This window comes from Giraffa tippelskirchi, chromosome 9 (genome assembly GCF_054371585.1).
Source record: "Giraffa tippelskirchi isolate mGirTip1 chromosome 9, T2T-mGirTip1v1.2.pri, whole genome shotgun sequence".
NCBI lineage: Eukaryota > Metazoa > Chordata > Mammalia > Artiodactyla > Giraffidae > Giraffa > Giraffa tippelskirchi.
Window position 1 is genome coordinate 41,146,844 of NC_137283.1, and position 18,347 is coordinate 41,165,190.

Consider the following 18,347-nt stretch of genomic DNA (forward strand, 5'->3'; position numbering starts at 1 on the left):
GAGTGTATAGATGTCAAACCCAGTCTCCCAGTTCATCCCACCACACCTCTTCCCTCTTTGGTGTCCATTTCTTTGTTCTCTACTTCTGCGCTTCTATTTCTGTTTTTCAAATAAGATCGTCTATACCATTTTTCTATATTCCATATATATGTGCTTATAAATATTTGTTTTTCCTCTTTCTTACTTCACTCTATGACAGTCTCTAAGTCCATCCAACCTCTATAAATAACCCCATTTCATTCTTTTTTATGACTGATATTCTGTTGTATATGTACCACACCTCCCCCACTGGAGTACAATTGCTTTACAATGTTGTGTTAGTTTCTGCCTTCAAATGCAAGGGTTCAAGCCCTGGGCAGGAAACTAGGATCCCATGTGCCAGCTACAATGGACCACAGCGAAGATCCAACAGATAATAATACAAAAAGTGAAGCATCTCTATGTATACATGTACCCCCTCCATCCCGAGCCTCCCCCCACACCCCCACCTCTGGAGCTGAGCTCCCTGGTCTGTATGGCAGCCTTTCACGAGCTAGCTGTTTTATACCTAGTGGTGGATATATGTCAACGCTACTCTCTCAAGTCGTTCAACCCTCTCCTTCCCCTGCGTCCATAAGTCCATTCTCTCTGTCTGCATCTCTATTCCTGCCCTACAAGTAGGTTCATCAGTACCACTGTCTAGATTCCATATGTATGCATTAATATAAATACTGTTTTCTTTCTGAATTATTTCACTCTGTATGACAGACTCTAGGTTCACCCACATCACTACTAATGACTCAATTTTGTTCCTTTTTATGGGTAATATTTCATTGTATATAGTACCACATCTTCTTTATCCAATCATCTGTCAATGGATGTTTAGACTGTTTCCATGTCCTGGCTATTGTAAATAGTGCTGCAGTGCACACTGGGATACATGTATCGTTTTGAATTATGGTTTTCTCTGGTTATATGGCCAGTAGTGGGATTGCTGGGTCATGGCAAAGTTCTATTCTTATTTTTTTTTAATGAACGTTCATAAAAACATAGTTTTTTAAAGAACCTATTTATTTTTTTAATGAACCTCTATACTGTTCTCCATAGTGGCTGTATCAGTTTTACATTCCCAGCAACAGTGCAAGAGGGTTCCCTTCTCTCCACACCTTATCCAGCATTTGTTTGTAGATTTTTTAATGATGGCCATTCTGACACATGTGTAGCTACTACCTCATTGTAGCTTCGATCTGCATTTCTCTAATAATTAGTGATGTTGAGCATCTTTTCATGTGTTTGTTGACCATCTGAATATCTTCTTTGCAAAAATGTCTATTTAGGTCTCCCACCCATTTTTTGATTGGGTGGTTTTTCTGATATTGAGCTACGTGAGCTGTTTGTATATTTTAGAGACTAATCCTTTGTCAGTTGCTTTGTTTGCAAATATTTTCTCCCATTCTGAGAGGTATCTTTTCATCTTATTTATGGTTTCTTTTGCTCTGCAAAAAGCTTTTAAGCTTAATTATGCCCCACTTGTTTATTTTTGTTTTTATTTTCATTACTCTAGGAGGTGGGTCAAAAAAGATCTTGGTGCAGTTTGTATCAGTGTTCTGCCTGTGTTTTCCTCTTAAGAGTTTTATAGTGTCTGGCCTTACATTCAGGTCTGTAATCCATTTTGAGTTTGTGAATGGTGTTAGGGAGTGTTCTAGTTCATTCTTTTACATGGTGCTGCCCAGTTTTCACAGCACCACTTACTGAAGAGACTGTCGTTTCTCCATTGTATACTCCATGCCTCCTATGTCATGTATGAGGTGACCATAGGCCCATGGGTTCATCTCTGGGCTTTCTACCCTGTTCCACTGATCTGCATTTCTGGTTTTTGTGCCAGTACTGTACTGTCTTGACTCCAATCGCTTTGTAGTAAACTCTGAAGTCAGGGAGCCTGATTGCTCCAGTTCTGTTTTTCTTTCTCAAGATTGCTTGGGTGTTCTGAATTTCCATACAAATTATTTTTTTTTTAATGTGTTCTGTTCTGTGAAAAATGCCATTGATAATTTGATCATATTGCAAGGAATCCAAAGATTGCTTTGGGTAGTATAGTCATTTTCACAATACTGACTCTTCTAGTCCAAGAACACAGAATATCTCCCCATCTGTTTGCGTCATCCTTTATTTCTTTCATGTATCTTACAAAGTTATCTGCGTACACGTCTTTGCCTCCTTAGGTAGGTTTATTTCTAGGTATTGTATTCTTTTTGTTACAGTGGTACATTGGGATTGTTTCCTTAATATCTCTGATCTTTCATTGTTAGTTACAGGAATGCAAGATATTTATTAACTTTGTATCCTGTGACTTTATAAAACTCATTGATTAGGTCTAGTATTTTTCTGGTGGCATCTTTAGGAGTTTCTACTTACAGTATCATGTCATCTGTAAATAGTGACAGTTTTACTACTTTTTTTCCAATGTGGATTCCTTTTATTTCTTCTCTGATTGCTGTGGCCAGGACTTCCTAGGCTATATTGAATAATGGTGGACATGCTTGTCTTATTCCTCATCTTAGAGGAAATGCTTTCAGTTTTTCACCTTTGAGAATGATGTTAGCTGTGGGTTTTTCATATAGATCTTTATTATGTTGAGGTAGGCTCTCTCTATGCCACTTTCTAGAGAGTTTTTAATCATAAATGGGTGTTGAATTTTGTCAAAAGCTTTTTCTGTATCTAATGAGATTATCAGTCCTGAAGTACTGTTGCTTCAGGACTGATGCTGAAGCTCCAGTACTTTAGCTACTTGACATGAAGAGGTGACTCATCGGAAAAGACCCCTGATGCTGGGAAAGACTGAAGGCAGGAGAAGGGGAAGACAGACGATGAGATGGTTGGATGGCATCACCGACTCAATGGACATGAGTTTGAGCAAACTCAGGGAGACAGTGAAGGAAGGACAAGGAATCCTGGCGTGTTGCAGTTCATGAGGTTGCGGAGAGTCAGACATGACTTAGCGTCTGAACAACAACAAGATGATCATATGGTTTTTATTCTTCAATTTGGTAATACGGTGTATCACAATGGTTGATTTGCACATATTGAAAACTTCTTGCACCTCTGGGATAAATCCCCCTTGATCATGATGTATGATACTTTTAATATGTTGTTGGAAATGATTGCTAGTATTGAGGATTTTTGCACATGTGTTTATCAGTGATACTGTAAATTTGTGTGTGATGTCTTTGTCTGGTTTTGGTATCAGGGTGATGGTGGTAGACTCATAGAATGAGTTTGGGAGTGTTCCTCCCTCTACAGCTTTTTGGGTCAGTTTGAGAATGAGAGGTGTTACCTCTGCTCTAAATGTTCGATAGAATTCTCCTGTGAAGCCATCTGGTCCTGGACCTTTGTTTGTTGGAAGCTTTTTCAGTACTTGTGACTGGTCTGTTCATATTTTCTATTTCTTCCTGTCAAAGAACCAGCTTTTAGTTTCACTGATCATCAGGATTGTTTTCTTTGACTCTATTTCATTTATTTCTGCTCTGATCTTTGTTTCTTACCTTCAGCTAACTGGGTTTACTTTATTGTTCTTTCTCTAGTTGCTCTAGGTGTAAAGTTAGGTATTTGAGATTCTTCTTGTTTCTTGAGGTAAGATGACGTTGCTCTAAATGTCTTAGAACTGATTTTGCTGCATCCCACAGGTTTTGGGTCACGTTTTCACTGTCATTTGTCTGTGGATATTTTTGTATTTCCTCTTGGATTTCTTCAAGATACATTGATTGCTTAGTAACATACTTTTTAACCTTGATGTATTTGTATTTAAGTTTTTTTTCCTGTAATTGATTTATAATACAGCAATTAGATTTGTAATATTAGAATGATTTCTAATATTATAGCATTGTGGTTGGAAAACATGCTTGATGTGATTTCAGTCCCAAGATGTGATCCCTCCTGGAGAATGTTCCATGTGCACTTGAGAAGAAAGTGTATTCTACTGTTTTTGGATGGAATGTTCTATAAGTAGCAATTACGTCTGTCTGATCTAATGTGTCATTTAAAGCTGTGTGTCCTTAATAATTTTCTCTCTGTATGATCTGTTTGTGTAAGTGGGGTGTGTTACTGTCAGTTCCCCCCCTATGGTTATAAGCATTTGCCTTATATATTGAGGTGTTCCTATGTTAGGAGTTAGTAGTTTAGTCGCTAAGTTGTGTCTGACTCTTGCGACCCCATAGACTGTAGCCTGCCAGGCTCCTCTGTCCATGGGATTCCCCAGGCAAGAATACTGGAGTGGGTTGCCATTTCCTTCTCCAAGGGATCTTCCCGACCCAGGAATCGAATCTGGATCTCCTGCATTGCAGGCAGATTGTTTACTGACTGAGTATATTTCAACTGTTATATCACTTTCTTGAACTGATCTCCTGATCATTATGAGTGTCCTTCCTTGGCTTGTGTAACAATCTTTATTTTAAAGTCTATTTTGTCTGACATAAATATTGCTACTCCAACTTTTTGTTGATTCCCATTTGCATGAAAAACCTTTTTCCATCCCCTCACTTTCAGTCTGTATGTGCCCCTATGTCTGAAGTGGGCCTCTCACAGATAGCATATGTACAGGTCTTGTTTTTGTATCCATTCAGCCAGTCTATGTCTTTTGGTTGAGGCATTTAATGTTTAAGGTCGTAATACATATATATGTTCCTACTGCCATTTTCTTAATTGTTTTGGATTTGTTTTTGTAGGTCTTTTTTCTTCCTTTTTTTGTTCTCGTGTGGTTTGATGACCATGTTTAGTGTTGTCTGGGTTGCTTTTTTTCTGTGTGTGTGTATACCTATTGTAGTTTCCCATGAGGTTTTGATAAAGCAGTCTGCATACACACACACACAGCTTTCCTGGTGGCTCAGACAGTAAAGAATCCACCTGTGATGCAGAGACCTGGGTTCAATCCCTGGGTCAGGAAGATCCCCTGGAGAAGAGAATGGCAACCCACTCCACTGTTCTTGCCTAGAGAATTCCATGGACAGAGAAGCCTGGAGAGCTACAGTTGCAAAGAGCTGGACATGACTGAGTGACTAACACACTATACAGGCACACACACAAAGACACACAGAGACATTGTTTTAAGCTCCTGCTCTCTTAACTTCAAAAGCAGTTCTCATTTCCTACATGTGTCCCCTCCTTTTCTCACAGTGACTGGTTTGCTATCATATTTCCTCTTCGCAGGCTGCAGGACTGTAGTTCTTCTTGCTTCTGGTGTGTATCTCCTGACGGGGGAAGGCCGGTCCAGAGGCTTGTGCCGTTGTCCCTTGATAAGGGGGATTTGGGGGGTGGTGTGGCTGTCACCGTCCTATCGGGGTGGGGTCTGCGTCTTGGCTGTGATTCTGATCAGTGGGGTGCGGTAGGTGGGACTGGAGCACCATCACGGGGAGAGAAGCCATGAGTGTCCCTCCTCGGGAGCTGGTCACCTGTGAGTGAGTTCTGCTGTGTGAACTCACCAGGCACTCTGCTGCTGGCACTGCTCTTGGCCCCACCGTAACTGTGGAGACGCCAGCGACCGGCCCTGGTGACCCTCAGGTGTCACTTTCACCAGGCCCCCGGCGCAGCTCCCCTGACTGAGGTCACGTCCCAGGACCGCGGTGGTCGTGCACCTGGGCCGCTGCAGGACCCAGGGAGGCGGCTCAGCCTCTGGCCTGGCCTGACCCCCACGAGTGTGTGTCCACAGAGACCAAAGCTGCAAAAGCCAGATCTGTTCCAGCTGCAGGAGTACAATTCCTTTAGGGTGTTTCACAGGTGCTCAATTTAGGAAACCATCAGCAGAGGTGTGGCTCCAGTCCCCCCCCCGCAGCTGCTCTTCCCACCGGACTCTGCTCCAGAGCACACATGAGCCCCCCAGGCGGGAAGGAGCTGGGGATGAGGGCGAGTGGGCCCCCCAGGGGGCAGCCCCCCACAGCCCTTCAAAACTCCACATTCCAGCTCCGCCCCCGTGGGCACCAGTGGACAACCCGTGTCATGCCGGGACCACCTGCATAGGTCTCACCCTGTCCCGATGGCCACAGCCTGGTTGCTGGGCTCTTCTCCAAGCCCGCCTTCTGTCCCAGCCTATCTCCCCATCTTCTGCTTCCTGCTCGGGGCCCAAGTACCGTCCTGCTTCCTCTCCTCATCCAACCTCCCGGCTTATCAGGGGATCTTTCTTGTCCTCTTAGGTGTCTGAGGTCCTCTGCTAGCTGTCTCCCAGGTCAGTTAGAATCCAGGGGTAAGGACTCAGGCATTGATATTTATTAAAGTCCTTCAGATGATACAGCCAGGGTTAATATCAACCGATGTAACCAGTACAGTCCCCCGACCCCACCCCAGTCTGGAAATAGTTTAAAATGTACAAGCCAGTACTTATCTGGACAAGGTAATTGCCTCTGTATTGGAGCATATAATATGAAGGCTTTACAAGATTCAAAATAGTTTTTTAATATCAGGTCCATGGGAATATTGACAGTTTCTGATAATACTTCATTACAGCTTAGAAAACAAAATATGGCCACGCTACCAAATAGTGTAAGTATGTTTCTGGCAACTCACTTTCTCTTTTCCTGATTTGTCTGTTGTGTTTTCACTGTCAAATCATGAAATCTTAGCCTAACAGGGCTGTTGCCTGCTCTTTACCTTTCACGGTCAGAGTAGTGCAGAAATATTAGCCATAAGTGGCTAATATTCTGAGTGGGGCTAATATGTGGCTAATACTTCACTGGAAATCAGTGGCACCTGGGAAAAATGTGTACCTACTTTATTAAGACCCAGTTCTCCCTCATGGCTATGGTATGTGGATTGTTAAAATTCTAACACAAATAACCAGTACAGTTTTTAAGAAGAATGAGAAAGCCCAATCTGAGACTAGAAGTGGGATATTTATTAGTTTTATAATTTTTAGTTGGAGTATAATCGCTTTACAGTGTTGTATTAGTTTCTGCTGTACAACAACATGAATCAGCCATATGTATACATCTATCCCCTCCCACCCCACCATGGCACCATCGCGTCATCACAGAGCACTGAGCTGAGCTCCCTGTGCTATACGGTAGCTTCCCACTAGCGGTTTTACACATGGTAGTGTATATGTCAGTTGACTCTGTCAACTCAAGAAGTGGCATCTTTTAATAATTATTAATAACACTTAATGAGGTGGCCCCACTCAGTTTCCTCTCTAGGAGTGAGGCCCTGGCAGCTGGCACTTACTAGCCAAGCACCACCTTTTTTATTTTGCAACCTCATGAACAAGGGTGCTGATCAACAGCAGCTGTCACACCTACTCATCACTGCTGTTCTCTCGGAAGCAGTCACACACAGTAAGTAATGAGTGGGCATGGCTGTGTTCCAGAGGGGCTGGGTTTCAGCCAAAGGCTGGAGTTTTAGACTCCTGCTGCAAACACTTGCCCAAGGCTAGGAAGGGGCTGATCCAACCTTCAGTCCAGGTTCTAATGGCTCCAACATCACTCTCTCTCTGACAACCAGTGAAAGACATTCATTAGCCACTCAACTTTCTCAATAGATTTTCTTCTCTGCTCGCTAGCTATTTCTCAGAGCATTCACCTTTCTCTTTTCAGAGATGACTTATGCTCACCTTACCTCACATTACTGCCGCCATCACAGCCACCTCTCTGCTCAGGACACCTCAGCAGCCTGAGAGACCAGGCCAGAGCAGCCCTGGAAATGACCCCCTGGCTCTGCTCAGGAGGCGGAGCTGACCCCCAGGAAAGCCGGATTTTCCTGGCCTAGGCTCCTGTGCTTTGTTGAGTAGCCTCTTTTATTCCAGCACTTATGTGAGGCTCTTCTCCATGGAGGGCTCTTTTTTAAAAAAATTTTTAAGTGGAGGATAATTGTTTAACATTGTTAGTTTCTGCCACACATCAACAAGAATCACCCAGCAGTATACATATGTCCCCTCCTTCTTGACTCTCTCCCCTACCCCTCTAGGTTGTCACAGGGCACCGATTTGACCTCCTTGTGTCATACAGCAGATTCCCACTGGCTATCTGTTTTACATATGGTAATGTATATGTTCCAGTGTTACTGTTTCAATTTGTCCCTCCCTCTCCTTCCCCAACTGTGTCTGAGGCCTCTTTTCATTAAACTAAAGGCAGGATGGTTGGCTCTGCAGCTCTAAACCCTGGGACAGGGACACACACACCCCACCCACGGATCTCACACGTGTTTACTGGAGTTCAGAACAGTAACCGGCAAAGGCAGCAGTTTTCCCAGCTTGCAGGTCTGAGCTGAAGAACCAGTCACGTCCTTCAGACTCCTGCCTCAATCACCACACCACCCTGGTCTCAGCAAATCATCATCTGCCACACCTCACCACTGATGCTGTTTTTTAAAAGCTTAGATAGAGCCGGTCATTGATTGGGCCTGGGGTGCAGGGCTGGCTACATAATTTGCAGGAGGTGGCCCTAGTGCTAAAGAACCTGCCTGCCAGTGCAGGAGACATCAGAGACAGTTCCATCCCCGCGTTGGGAATATCCCCCAGAGGAGGGAATAGCATCCCTCCAGTATTCCAGTCTGGAGAATCCCATGGACAGAGGAGCCTGGCGGGCTACGGTCCATGGGTCGCAGAGAGTCGGACACGACTGAAGCGACTTAGCTGGCAGTGCAAACTGGGAACGCAGGACCCGCGGGTAAGCGCGATGCTGAGTGGGCCCTGCTGGGGCGGGGACTGGCCCCGGGCAGCCCGCCCATTGGCTCGCTGCTGACCTATGGGGTGAAAGGTCCTCAGCCCGGCCAATCGGATGTTTTTCCTCTGCAATTTAACGGGAAAGACAGAGGCTGCCCATTGCAAGGAAAAGAAACCAAAGTCATATAAAAGATTTCCCAAACCTGCTGACAGTTTCTCCCCACACAGTGGCAATGACGACCTTAAAATCAAACCCGTCGCGATCTTTCCGCCACTTGCAACCACCCGTCCACCCTCACCCCAAACACGGCCCCGCTCCGTCACTGCCTCACGCCACTCCGGGGACACTGTGCCTTTTTGTTTCCTGAACAGACCGAGCTTGTTCAAGGTACATGAGTCACACAGGCGGTTTCCTCTGCCCCCCCAGCCTCCCCCTTCCTCCTCAGCTCTTAAAGGTCAGCTGCCGAGAGGCCCTCCCGCCGCACCTGGCTGAAGGAGGTCCCCTGGTCAGTCCCCTGCGTTTGCTCCTTTCCATGTGCAATCGTTTATTTTTGTTGGTCTGTGTACACGTTTGCTGTCTGCCTCCCTCGCAGAAAATCAGCTCTGGGGGAGGCGGAGCCTTGCTTGCTTAGTTCATCTCTGTCTACCACCCTACCTGGCAAATTACAGCAACTCCAACATCAACATACCGGAGGATAAATGAGTAATTGTGTGATTGTGTACTTTCTCAACGGTCGTTCCTGTTATGCAGGAACCTCTTGGTTTTATGTGTTTGTTTTGTATCTGGGCGCACTATTGAATTTCCTCATTAGTTCCAAATGCTTTTCTGTTAATCCATTTGGGAATTCTGGGTATAGATAATGGCATCTTACAAAGATATTAATTCTGCCATCTCCCAAAGTTATGTAATTTATATTTCCTGTCTCATTGCTTTGGTGCCATAGGTAGTTGGTGCCATAGACAGTGTGACTGATGAAAATTATGAAGCTCTGGGGGCATACAGGAACTAAGAGCAGGACGACTAGCTGAGGAGTGGAAGCACTTATTTTAAGCATGGTGTGATAATGGCCTGTGCTGAAGACATAGGAAGGAAAGAGAGTGGCTGGGAATTACTCAGATAAAAAGGATTGGTGAGACTTGATAATGGGAAAAGGCAGAAGGGGGAAAATTCTCTGAACTCCAATCTGAATCAATGCATTGGCTCACAGACAACTTAATCTCAGACTAAGAGAATATCCACATTTTTTAAAGGAGGGAAGAGTTGATATAGCCGTTTGTCTAGTGCCCATTTTTAACTACTAAACACTACTGCGGTCATTTAAGGCCCCCCAAATTAAGGATATATCTGAAAATCAATAGCCTTATGAAAAAAGAAGTGAGAAAATTAGAATTCTCATTGTAGAAATGGTTTTGAGAATGGAAATTGAAAATTGGCAACTATGGCTCTAGGCTCTGACACAGTCTGTCTACATCCAAAATATAACAGTTTTCCCAGCATCTTACAAAGGGGGTCTCACTTAGTTATCCTAACAGCACCCTGTAGTAGGTAACAGACATGCCAAACATGTGTCTGTAGTGCTACCATTTGCAGAGCTTTGATGCCCACATTCCCACATCACCTTGCAATTTACAACCCATCAAACCCCCTTCTCCTGTGTTTTCCACTCCGCCTCCCGAACCTATTACCCACCTCTAGGTTCTTGCACAGACCTCCATCCCAGTCTAGTTTACTTGGGAGAACTGCTGTTCATCAGCCAGAGAATGGCGTTCATCCTCTTCCCAGAGGGAGGGAAGAAGTAAAGGCCTGTCCACAGGCAACACGGTGGGTGGTGCGGTGAAAGTCACATAATATAAAACGTACTATTTTAACCATACTTACCTGTACAGTTCAGAGGCGCTAAGTACATCCACTTTGTTGTGCAACTGGCACCATCATCCATCGCCTGAATTTTTCACCTTTGTAATCTGAAGCTCGGTCCCCATTCCCCACCCACCCAGCCAGCTAGCCCCTGGAATCAACCGATGTACTTTCTGACACTCTGAATTTGACTATTCTAGGTATCTCACAGGTAGAATCAAACAGTATATGTCTGTACCTAATGTATAATGGAATGTATTCTTAAGGTTAATTTGATATTTGTCCTATAAACAGATTGTACTTCTCTTTCCCCCTGTGCTATACACAGTAATATAGTAAATATGTCTGGGGTGGGGGGGATAAATTGGGAGATTGGGGTAGACATAGATACAACAACTATGGTTGGTGGTGTTTAAGAGGGGAACTAAAATAAAGCCTGGTGTGTGCAGTGGGGACACACCCCCTCAGTTCCATCATGGAAACCACATGCCTGACGGCACTGGTTCCCCAACACCAACCTGCCTCAGTTTCCTCATCTGTACAACCTCAAAGGTCTAATGATCAATTACCAACAAATATTTATTGAGTGCCTTCTATATACCAAGCCAGACACTGCCCCTGCCTAGTGTGTAGTAGAGGCTCCACCTCAGAAAAACAGGACTCATGAAGAAGTCAGAGCCAGTGGCTCAAGTTTCACTCAAAATACTGTATGTAGCTCATAGCCAGCCTGGGTCATTCTCTAGAGGAATTTTAAGTCTCTCTCACACACACACACTCTTCTCTCTTACCTTCACCCTCATAGTTGCTTAGTTGAGGGCATTTCAAGGATATGGAGCCCATCTGGAGAGAAGTGAGCCCTTCTGCCGAATTTCAAACACACTGACACATTTCAAGCTACTGTGGTGGAATTGAGGCCTTCAAAAAGGCAGATATCTGCATTAAAGATGACAACCATCCCTTTGTAATTAGACATGGCAGTCCTGGGATTTCATACCCTTCTCTTTGATCTGGACAAACTGAAAGGCTGGACATGTCTGAGAGGAAACTACAGATAGGAAAGTAAGGGGTGATGTTTTCCTTATGTCACTGCATTTATCCAAATTACCTTTAACAAGTACATACTGCTTTTTTTATATCTCTTTTCTTTCTCTGATACAAGCTCCCTGAGAAACAGAAAGTCAAACATAATTCCTTTTATAGGAGGGGGAAACATTTTTTTCTCAAAGGTCAAAAACACTGGCATGTGTCAACCCATGTACTTTGTGATCCAGTACCACTTTTCAGTACCCTACTTTACAGCCACGATCCCCAATCCTTACACCCTGAGCACAGGCGATTATTTCCATCCCACAAATGAGGAAACCTAGGCAAGTCAGGTAGCTTCCCCAGGGCTGCAGAGTAGCTAGTGGCTGAGATCCATCACACCCCAAAACCCTTGCCCTTCACCTGTGCCATGAGAATGGCGGAGACTGTGAGCTCAGCGCTGACCAGCTCCCCTGTCACTGCTGTGCTGTTTCCCCAGCCTCCATGTACTCGGAGATCCAGAGGGAGCGGGCCGACATCGGAGGCCTGATGGCCCGGCCAGAATACAGAGAGTGGAACCCAGAGCTCATCAAGCCCAAGAAGCTGCTGAACCCCGTGAAGGCCTCCCGGAGCCACCAGGAGATGCACCGCGAGCTGCTCATGAACCACAGGAGGTGGGAGGGGAGCGGGGTGCCCCCACGCGGGGCAGGGCTTCGTGCCATCCGGGGCTCTGAGAGACGGGGAGGTCTGAGGGCCCCGTGTGCTCAGCAGCAGACACCGTGGAGGTCCAGAAGCCCCGGGATCCCGCCTAGTTGGCCACGGGTGCCTGCCCTCCACGTGCCTCTGTCATGTGGATGCACTGTGCCCAGACCTGGGGGTACACAGAGGAATGGGACCCAGTTCCTGCCCTCACAGAGGAGACAGATGTTTGACCAGATGGTGAGATGGGTGCTTTGAGGGAGGCACGAATGGCCTGCGACCCCAGAGGAGCCACCAGCCTGGGCTCCGAGGAGGAAGTGACGCCTCAGCTAGGGCTGGAAGGGGGGGTGGGAGTCAGCCAGGGTCGGAGGTGGGCACTGGCCGCGAGAAGCAGATGGAGGAGAATGTGGAGGAGCTCAGAGTGACTGCAGATTGTGAGGGGGGCCAGAGGAGAATGTGGGCCCGTGAAGGGGCCCAAGTAGGGGTGTCACCGTGGTAGAGGAGGTGGAGGTACGCGTGGAGCAGGAAGGCCAGGAGCAAGCAGTGGGCAAGGCTGGCTGGAGCTTCAGGCCTGGGACTACTGGGTTACTGAGGGGCTGTGGTGAAGGGCAGGCTTCTCAGGTGGCACAGTGGTTAAAGAATCTGCCTGCCAATGCAGGAGACACAAGAGATGCAGGTTTGATCCCTGGGTCAGGAACACCCCCAGAAGGAAGAAATGGGAATCCAGTATTCTCACCTGGAAAAATGCCATGGATGGAGAAGCCTGGCGGGCTACAGTCCATGGGGCTGCAAAGAGAGTCAGACACGAATGAGGCAACTGAGCACGCGTGGGGAAGGGGAGAGGGAGGCTGAGCGTCCCTCCCTTCCTAAGGTCTCTGCTCAGCAGCACCAGGACGAAGGTCGCAAAGCCTCCGCCGCTCCCTCTAGCGGTCGTTTTTGGTATTGACGCCGGCTGTGATCGACCTCGTTTTCAGCTAACACCTTCCACCAGACCTCCTTTCTCAGCCTCTGTGTTGTCCTCCTGCCCCTTAGTTACACTCGTCTCTCTGTATCCGCCGGGACTGGTTCCAGGACCGCCACAGAACCCAAAATCCACAGATGCTCAAGGCCCTTGTATAAAGTGGCATAGCACAGCCCGCCCTCGGTATCCACAGATTCAATCTGTGGAAATGGAGGGCTGACTGTGTATTGGAAGTACGTTGTCAAGATCCCTTTTAGAGTCATCCCTTTTAAAAATCACCACAGTTTAAAAAACAGAAGCCTAAAGACAAATCAGGGCAAATGTTTGCAATATAAATGACAAAAATATGTGCATTATCTCTTACAAATCCATGAAGAAGAAATGAACGAACAGAAGATAGGTACAGTTAATTCACAAAACAAATGAAAGTAGCTGGCACCCATCTCCAAGCTGCTCCATGTGATGAGTAATCAAAGAAACAGATGAAAACCAGACCCTTTTTGCCTACCAGACTCTGCAATATAAGAAGATTAGACAGTAAGGAGAAATAGATGCTCTTAAATACTGTTGACAGAAGTTGTAAATTGGATAACCTTTTCTAAGGAGCAGATGGGAACATGTAACCAAAATCTTTGAAGAGAGCCTGACCCAGCAAGTCTACCTCTAGAAACTTACCCTGAGAAAATAACCAGTAATACCCTATAGCCTGGTCTCTGCGCTCAGACAGGCCCAAGTACAGATCCCCCTTCAGTCTGTTCACAACTGTGACTTGGACTGAAGTCTCAAGTCTAGGGGCCTCCCCTCCCTGTACCCTGGGACAGTAATGCTTTCCCGTCCCCAGGCTACCAGACTGCACGAGATACTGGCTGATGCCAGTGCAGGGTGCAGCCCTGGGTGTGGGACAGCAGGAGTCTCCTAACGCCTCCCCCCCCCCCGCCTCCCCAGGGGCCTGGGCGTGGACAGCAAGCCAGAACTGCAGCGCGTCCTGGAGCACCGCCGATGGAACCAGCTCATCAAGAAGAAGAAGGAGGAGCTGGAGGCCAAGCGGCTGCAGTGCCCCTTTGAGCAGGAGCTGCTGAGACGGCAACAGAGGCTGAACCAGGTGGGTGGGGGCCCCCAGACCCAGCCCCTGCTTCCTCCAAGACTACCTGCTGGTCCAGGGAGGCGCCCGGCCTGCAGTCACAGCTGACAAGGAGGCTGAGCCAGACGAGGACTGGACCCAGAGTCCACCCCTGGCCTGCATCCTCACTCGGCCACTCCCTTCACTGTGTGACTCTGGACCAGTGGCTTCCCCTGTCTGAACTGGTTTTCTCATTGGCCCAATCTATTGCATGCTGATTCTGATTATCTTCTCACAACTGCCCTGGGAGCCCAGTGGAGTTACCATTTTAGAAATGAGGAGCCTAGGGCTCAGATGAGGTCCGCAATTTGAAGCAGGCTTCCTGGGGAGAACACCGTCCTGTTCTGTGTCCCCTCAGCTGGCAAGCTGGTGGTGGTAGAACTGATCCTGGTTGTTTCCCCAGAGAGGACCCTGGGTCCAAACCCAGTGGCTTTTGAGTGGGAATCTCCCTAGCCCACCCACCTCACATCTCTGCTTCTCTCTCCTTCAGCTGGAGAAACCACCAGAAAAGGAAGAGGACCATGCCCCTGAATTTATTAAAGTCAGGGAAAACCTGCGGAGAATCACCACTCTGACCAGTGGGGAGAGGGCGCTGTAGAGCCGGCTGCCAGAGCTCCAGCGCCCCCTGCAGCCCGCCCTGGCCACCACCGCGCCCTCCAGCCCTCCTGCACCTGGCAGCCCTGGCCCCCAGGCTCTGCAGTGTTCCTGCTCGCTCCTGTAAAAACGCATCGCCCCAGAGGGCTGCCCCCCACTCCACCCCACCCCCAGAAGATGGGGGATCCTGAATGCAGGCTTTTCCTTCTAGCGCTCATCACTCCTGCTCTAAGAAGCAGCCGCTGCTGAGGGAACTTTCCCCAGTCTCCCTCCTTGAGGGGCTGCTGAGCCCCGCCAAGATGCTTCGGGCAGAACTGAGAAGGGACAGGTGCCCCTCGGGCTGAACGAGCCGTCCATTCTGCCCAGGCCCCATGGGGCCCTGCTTCTCTGCACAGCCCAGGTTTCAGAGAGCTGCCCTGCTGTGGTCTCTCCAGCCAGCTGTGGGGCAGCTAAGCAGAGCATCTTGGGGGCACCTACCTTGAAAGCCGCCTGAGGGGAGACCGGTCTGTCCTCAGTGAGGAAGGGCACGGCGGCCCAAGGCCGCCCACCAAGGTAGACGCCACTAACAAAGACAGCTTCTTCTGGTCTGCCAGCCTCTCCCCACCCTTTCGCCTTTACACTCTCCGCGCTCCCCCCACCACACTACCCCGTCAGACCCTGTAACCGCTGCAGCCGCTCGGCTCCTGGAAGTTAGAACAGTGCTGCTTCAACTTTACTGTGCCTATGAATTACCAGGGCCCTTTGCTGGAAGACGGCTTCTGATCCCGCAGGTTCGGGTGACAGCTGAGAATCTTGTTTCTAACAAGCTCCTGGACCGCCGCCCTGAGGCCCACACTGTCCCCGGCAAGGCTGGAGCATCCAGGGGTGGCGACTATAAGCCCTCCCTGCCCCCCAGCTCCTGTGACCCCCGTCCTGGAGATTCCCACCCGCCTCCACAGCCCCAAGGCGCTCTTTATTTTCCTCCCACCCCAGGGGCCCGGGAACACCCCCGGCTAGGAAACTCTTGGTTATGTGACCAGAGATGTATGTAATTGCCAACCTGCCTTTCTTACCACAGTGATGCAATTCTAGCCAAAAAAACTCACAAAACTTTTTGAAAAGAACCCTTCCCCAAAACCTACAAAAAGCAAATATATAGTGATTTTCAACAGGCTTCGGAAAACATAAAAAACCAGTCTGAAGCCGCCACCACCACCCTGACACACTGGCCTGCTGAGCGGCGCCTGAGGCCCGGTTTCTGTCGCCTGGGCCAACTCAGTGACCTCACTCACCCATTCCTCCTCAGAACTCGCCTCCCAGCATGAGACCAAATGTTTGAACTTTCGCTCCTGTCCCATATTTAAAGATCTGGAGACCCCCCAGGCCTTTTTGTTTTTCCCTGAAGAATAAAACTCTTGCCCCATAGCTCAGTTGGTAAAGAATCTGCCTGCAATGTGGGAGACCTGGGTTCAATTCCTGGGTCACGAAGTTTCCCTGGAGAAGGAAATGGCAACCCACTCCAGTATTCTTGCCTGGAGAATCCTATGGTCAGAGGAGCCTGGCAAGCTACAGTTCATGGGATTTCAAGAGTCGGACAGGACTTAGTGTTATCATCTTTCTTTCTTTCTCTGGCTTTGTAAACCCACCATTCAAGAGAACAGGGCACAGAAAAGCATTTACTTTTACCCACCCCCCACCCTGCTGGACAGAGCTGCCACTGGGATGCAGCCTGGTACCTGGACCGAAGGTGGGAGGGAAGGGACCGTCCTGGCGTTACTCCTACCTGGGTGGCTGGAGGGTGACCAGAGCCATCATCCTCCTCCTGTGTGTGCTGAGCGGCGTGACTCGAGACATGCTGTGCGTGGGGAGGGAGGGAGGCTCTGAAAGGCTCTTGAGTGTGACCATTTTGGTGAGAAGGAGGGAACGCTGCTTTACATGTCTGTCCAGCAAGAGTCATGTTTAAATGCACGATCCCGGGTTAACACTACCACTTCCCCAAAGAAGTCGCCTCTGGGTCGTTCAGACATGTGAGGAAGACAAGACTGAGCCTCTAGCATGGAACAGCCCCCAAGGGAACGCTTGGGGTTCACTGTGGGCCCCAGGGGTGCTCCATGGGGGCAGCAGGGCATGAAGACAAAGCCCTGCAAGTATGAGAACAGACCTCGAGGACTATGGCATCAGGGAGCCTGACAGACTCCCCGTTCCCACTCCTCCTCTCCAGCCATCTCCCTGGGCAGAGGGTGTAAACACAGCATCTCACTGGGGCAGCCTCCTCTGCAGCTTGGGGCGACCATGTGACCAGGTATGGCCAGTGACATTTACAACGAAGTCTACAGGGGCTCCTGGAAAGCTTGTTTTTCTGACAAAAGAGACAGATTGGGTAACACCCCCTTGCCCTTCCCTTCTTCCTCCCTTCATCGAGGCTGGGACGCCTGGAGCCACAGCAGCCAAGAGAATCTCAGACAGGGGCCCAACTGTCATGTGACCAAGCCAATGCTGGCAGCCATCCTCCTCCAGGATTCTTGTAAATACAAATAAAACCCCCCTTGTTTAAGCTACTGTTGGTCGGTCTCTATTCTGTGGAAAAACATTCCTAACAGAAGCCCAGCTCTGCGGCCGGGAGTTACCTGCAGACTGTCCTGAAAGTCAGATTCCCCTCTGGCATCAGACACCTACTGGATCAGGAGCCCCAGCCACAGTGCCGGGGACCTGTTTCTGCACCTCTGCCGGGCAGCCTCCACGACGCTGGTCTGAGAACAGGGGTTCGGGCATCACCAACTCACACATCGCTAAGGATGTGTTGAGAGCCTGCTCTGTGGCAGGAGTGGGGGCCACGCCTGGATCACTGCAGTGGCCGCCGCCTCCTGTTCTCCCTGCCTGTGCCCCTGCCCCCCACAGCCTGTCTCCACAGAGCAGCTGAAATGTTAACAATCTTGTTCAAATCTAAGACAGATCTCGCCGCTCGTCTGGCTTCCAGTCGAGTTCTTCCCGTGACCTAGAAGGTCCTGTGAGGCCCGCTCTCTCTCACCTCTGCCCCACTTCCCACCGCCCTCCCCTTCCTCACCCAGCTCCAGCCAAGCCGGCCTCCTACCCGCCAGGCACGCCGCCCCCTGCCCCGCTCACCCTGCCTTTTCAGCCACTCTTCCTGGCCAGGAGCGTGGCTTTTTCATGCTCTTCCCCTTGGTCACCCCTTCTAGAATCTCAACATCTCTGACACTCTTCTTGTTCCTTCTTTCCCTCCTTGCCACTTATCCCCATCTACCATGTATTTCACTTACCCTGTGTGTCTCTCCTAACGATAATGTTGGCTCCACGAGGGCAGAGATTTGTGTCTATTTTGTTTACGGCTGAATCTCAAATGGCCATCCTCCTTCCCTGCCAGCAGGTGGCCTCCCTGGTGCCACTCTGGCAGCTGGGCCCCAGAGAAAAGAACCCCAGCCCCTCCCACCCACGGCTCAGAGGACCCCAGCCCCTCCCACCCACGGCTCAGAGG

At 48.7% G+C, this 18,347-nt stretch overlaps 1 protein-coding gene across 7 annotated transcripts in view; it reads left to right on the top strand.

Annotated features, from left to right (window-relative positions):
- The window catches only part of FAM107A (family with sequence similarity 107 member A), a 90,096-nt gene extending 72,684 nt beyond the window's left edge, over positions 1 to 17,412 (top strand). For 5 of the 7 annotated variants that reach the window (XM_081524664.1, XM_081524665.1, XM_081524668.1 and 2 more), the window contains 3 exons: positions 12,001 to 12,175; positions 14,107 to 14,263; positions 14,772 to 17,412. In XM_081524664.1, coding sequence (XP_081380790.1) covers positions 12,001 to 12,175; positions 14,107 to 14,263; positions 14,772 to 14,879 — 440 coding nt within the window. In that variant the 3' untranslated portion in view covers positions 14,880 to 17,412. Of the gene's footprint in view, positions 1 to 12,000; positions 12,176 to 14,106; positions 14,316 to 14,734 lie in introns of all 7 variants that reach the window. The other 2 variants (XM_081524662.1, XM_081524661.1) reach the window with 2 other exon arrangements.
- Positions 17,413 to 18,347: the final 935 nt, after the last annotated feature.